The sequence below is a fragment of the Austrofundulus limnaeus genome, unplaced genomic scaffold (genome assembly GCF_001266775.1).
Source record: "Austrofundulus limnaeus strain Quisiro unplaced genomic scaffold, Austrofundulus_limnaeus-1.0 Scaffold719, whole genome shotgun sequence".
NCBI lineage: Eukaryota > Metazoa > Chordata > Actinopteri > Cyprinodontiformes > Rivulidae > Austrofundulus > Austrofundulus limnaeus.
This window is the reverse complement of record NW_013953121.1, coordinates 45,278-49,247: the sequence shown is the minus strand read 5'-3', so window position 1 is coordinate 49,247 and position 3,970 is coordinate 45,278. Positions and strand designations below refer to the sequence as shown.

The following is a 3,970-nucleotide window of genomic DNA, read 5'->3' as shown; positions in this document are numbered from 1 at the left end:
CACATATATATATATATATGTGTGTGTGTGTGTGTGTGTCATATACGTTGACACTATTTGGTATCTGGTTGTTATCATGTTATCTGTGTTGTTATTATTAACATGTTTTTTCTGTTGTCATTATTATTAACATGTCTCTATTGTTATTAGTATTAACATGTTTTCTGTTATTATTGTTGTTATTACTTTTATTATTAACATGTTGTCTCTGTTGTTATTGTTACTAACATGTTTTCTCTGTTATTAACACATTATCTCTGTTGCAGCTGTTGACCAAAGAACCGACACAACGGCTGGGTTGCCTGCGTTCAGGATGGAAAGAAGTGAAGTCTCATCCATTTTTTAAACAAATCAACTTCCGGATGCTGGAAGCAGGACTGGTTGAACCGCCATTTAAACCTGATGCAAGTACCTTTTATGATTTATATGACTTTAAATGTAAATAATGTTATGGCCAAAATGCTTTTTGAATGACACAAATGTTGGTTTTCACTAAGTCTCTGCTTCAATGTTTTTAGGTCTTTGTTTCTATAGTAAAATATGCACATTTCAAGAAAAGCTGAACATTGTAAAGAAAAGATCAACTAACTTTGAAGTTAACAAGTCTAACCAGCCCAGGAGATGGTTTATCCTCCACTTTCATTTTGACAACTATGAACAGAACTCATGGCTCACAGATACTGAGAAACGCTGCAGTTTGGATTGTTAGGAATGTCTGATCAACTTGTTGTATGGAGTCACACTGAGTTTGCACACTTAAGTTGTTTAACTGCACCAACAGACAACAGAGTCTGACTGGATGCTTAGAAGTTTTGACAGTTTTAGGGGAAACCCAGCAGGATATGCAGCACAGTTAACTGTTGAGAAAAAAAAAGCACAATAAAATAAGTTGCACAATATAAGTTGAGGAACAATCGGGAAAATGGTTCAATGGACATGACTATTGCCAGGCTGGTGGGGGTGGGGAGGGTCATAACTTTAGAAATTTTATTTTTATATTACTTTAAAAAAAATTTCCTCAAATGATTCATTGAGGGGAGCAATCATAGTTTTTTCCAAAATTGCTGGGTATGGACTGGATCTGAATGTATCAATACTCTATTCTAGGACTGTGTTTCCTTATCATTTAGGATTTCTTAATTTTTATTTAATTTTACTTTTTTGCTATATATTTAAAGAGATTTAATTTCATTGCTCACCCACACTCAAATTGGCAGGAATGTAGCTTATAGCCTGTGTTCTCGCTTAGAGTCAGGATTTGGATGTTTTGGATGAACAATTTTCCGTAAGAAAGTTCTCATTTATGACAATAAACTAAATCTTAGGATCCAAAACCTAGACATTTTGATTCTAACAGCAAAAAATAAAAAAACCTCCCGTCTATTCAACCACTGCGCAGACTGATGATTGTAGTAGGTGATGTAACACACATAAAAAGGTTCCCGCTGTTACATCGAGTCCTCCTTCATCTCACTCTGTCCTCTGCATCCTCTGTTCTCAGTCCAACTACTGTCCTCTCTGACTGCATCCGTATAGCTTCTCTTTGTCTTTTTCCTGGCAGTTGCATCTCTTACATCCACCAATATACTCACTGTCCCTCCTCCAGACATGTCCAAACCAGTTTAATCACTGTCCCTCCTCCGGACGTGTCTCTCCTAAATCCCTGCTAAAACTTCTCTCCATCCACTCCATTCTGCCTGGACTCTACTCTTCTCTTCTTTACCTGTTTTCCTGGAGCGTGGACCCTAAGTCCTTGAAGACCTTCACCTTTATGACCTTTGCAAAAAGGTTTAATGGATCTAAAACATGGTACACTTCTTCTTTTTGTTTGTGTAGCACAGACTTGTATACTGCAACGATGTGCAGGACATTGAGGAGTTTTCTCCAGTGAGGGGAGTCGTCCTAAATCAGACAGATAGCGAGTTCTACGCCAAGTTCAACACAGGAGTTAATCCCATACCCTGGCAAAATGAGGTGATCTTCTTACTGGATCAGAGTGATTAGTTATAAACCGGGATGCTCAAATCTTATCTTTTCACTGTCTTCTGCTTAGCTTATAGAGACAGGGTGTTTTGAAGAGCTAAATATTTTTGGTGCTATGGGAACTCGAACTCCAGATTTGGAACAGCTCCAGGTTACAAACAGCCCCAAACGCCGTCTCCTGCGTGGAATTTTCCGCAGACGGGTCAGAACACAGTCCAGTTTTATGAATGGTTTTATGGCATTTACAAGGTTACTGATTCTGTCTCTTCTTCCAACAGCCACCCTCAGGTTCTGATGAAAACAGCTATAATCTGATACCCAATGAGGGCTAGATGAAGTCATCAGCTCTGCTCTCCAAGAACAATCCTGAAACTGGAGCATCCAATGCAGCAGCAAATTCTTCCCTTTAAAAAATCGGACACTTTTTTTGTGTGTTTGTATTTGTGCTATCATTTCCCTCGCAGCTACATTACAGCAGCACTTGTTTGTTTATTGTCCATACCACATTGTTTTGAAGAACAAATGAAATGGCTGAAGTTTTAATAAACTGTTTGTTTTGTTTTTTTTTTTACTCTGGGGCTTGTCAATCACTAATGTTCACACTGACATAAAAAAGGATCCTAAAACGTCTTCATTCCTGGAAGAAAACTCTAAACTAACTTTGTAAAGTTTTATCTTAACCCTCTATGGTATGACTTTTTATTTTAGGAAAAAAAAATATTTGACCCTTGTTTTTAGGAACTTTGTGGTCCCTATTAATATACTGATCATACAATGTGACCCCCCCCCCCCACCAAGATTTTGGCTTGTTACCTCTGGGCAACAACATGCTATAAGGGCATTAAAATGCCAAGGTTTTTCTACATTGAATAACAATGGAATGAGGAACAAACAAGCAAYAAATACATTTTTTTTATTTTAAAAAACAAAATTTTGTTAAAAGGGCAGATATAAGATTTTTTCTTCTTTCTGCCTCCTTTCATTTCAAGTGTGATTTTTTTTCTTTATTGTGTATAAAATTTTTATATGAAATTAATAAATGAAATAAAAATAAATAAAACTGTACAAGCAGAAGATGTACTGTGAGGACAGAGTACACAGTTTAAAAACTTGCCTCTCTGATGGTATGGAGGTGCATTTTTGCCTTTAGCATATAGGCAGCTTACATCTGGAAAGGCAACATCAATGCACAACTCAAAGCCAATGAATTGTGCCCTCCCAAATACTAACATGCGACAAACAGGAAGTTAATATCACCAAACATACCCATTTTATTTAGGTGTATCTATATAAATGGCCCACCATGTTATTTATCTGTGATTGGGCAGAGCCTAATATTTAACATTATGACCTTCAGTTCTGGTCAGATCACATCCACATTGAGATAAATAAGATTAAATCTGCTGACTTGAAAAATGAGAAGTTTTCCGGTTTCTGTTCGGTTGGTAAATCTATAACAGCTTTCTGACATTTTTACAGCTGACATACACTCTGCAATATAATTTTTGTTAATATTATTAATTTTTTTATGATTTCTACATTATCAGTTTTTTTTTTTTTTTTTTTTTGCTATGTTGCCAACGTATAAAGTAATGGTAAATCCAGACTCATACTCGTGCTTAGCCCCCTAGCTTCACACAGTCACATGGTTTCTGCGCACTCCAGTTGTTCTAGACTCTAGAATCTAGAGCAGTGGTTCAAAAGTAGCTGGCAGCTGGAGGAAGTTGCTGTGTACATTTCAATGTGTTTTCACCTACGTCTGTTGCAGAACAGTTGAACTGAAAAATGTGAATTTTCCACTTACTTAAGTCGTAAATTTTAAAGTGATACACCTCTCCAGCTGCAAAGTGAGAGACTTCAGAATTCAAGATGATGGTTACTGAACAATGAGTAAAACTTGCTTACTTTTACTTTTAATAGTATTTTTGTTTAATTTATTTCACATTTACGTACATGTAGTACTTTTCAATGTTTATAGTGTTAAAAC

At 36.3% G+C, this 3,970-nt stretch overlaps 1 protein-coding gene across 1 annotated transcript in view; it reads left to right on the top strand.

The window, feature by feature from the left end:
- Positions 1-2,773, top strand: part of LOC106532121 (G protein-coupled receptor kinase 5) — a 21,511-nt gene extending 18,738 nt beyond the window's left edge. Inside the window, exons 10-13 of the mRNA XM_014028128.1 lie at positions 267-404; positions 1,837-1,974; positions 2,054-2,185; positions 2,262-2,773. Coding sequence (XP_013883582.1) covers positions 267-404; positions 1,837-1,974; positions 2,054-2,185; positions 2,262-2,315 — 462 coding nt within the window. The 3' untranslated portion in view covers positions 2,316-2,773. The remainder of the gene's footprint in view (positions 1-266; positions 405-1,836; positions 1,975-2,053; positions 2,186-2,261) is intronic.
- Positions 2,774-3,970: the final 1,197 nt, after the last annotated feature.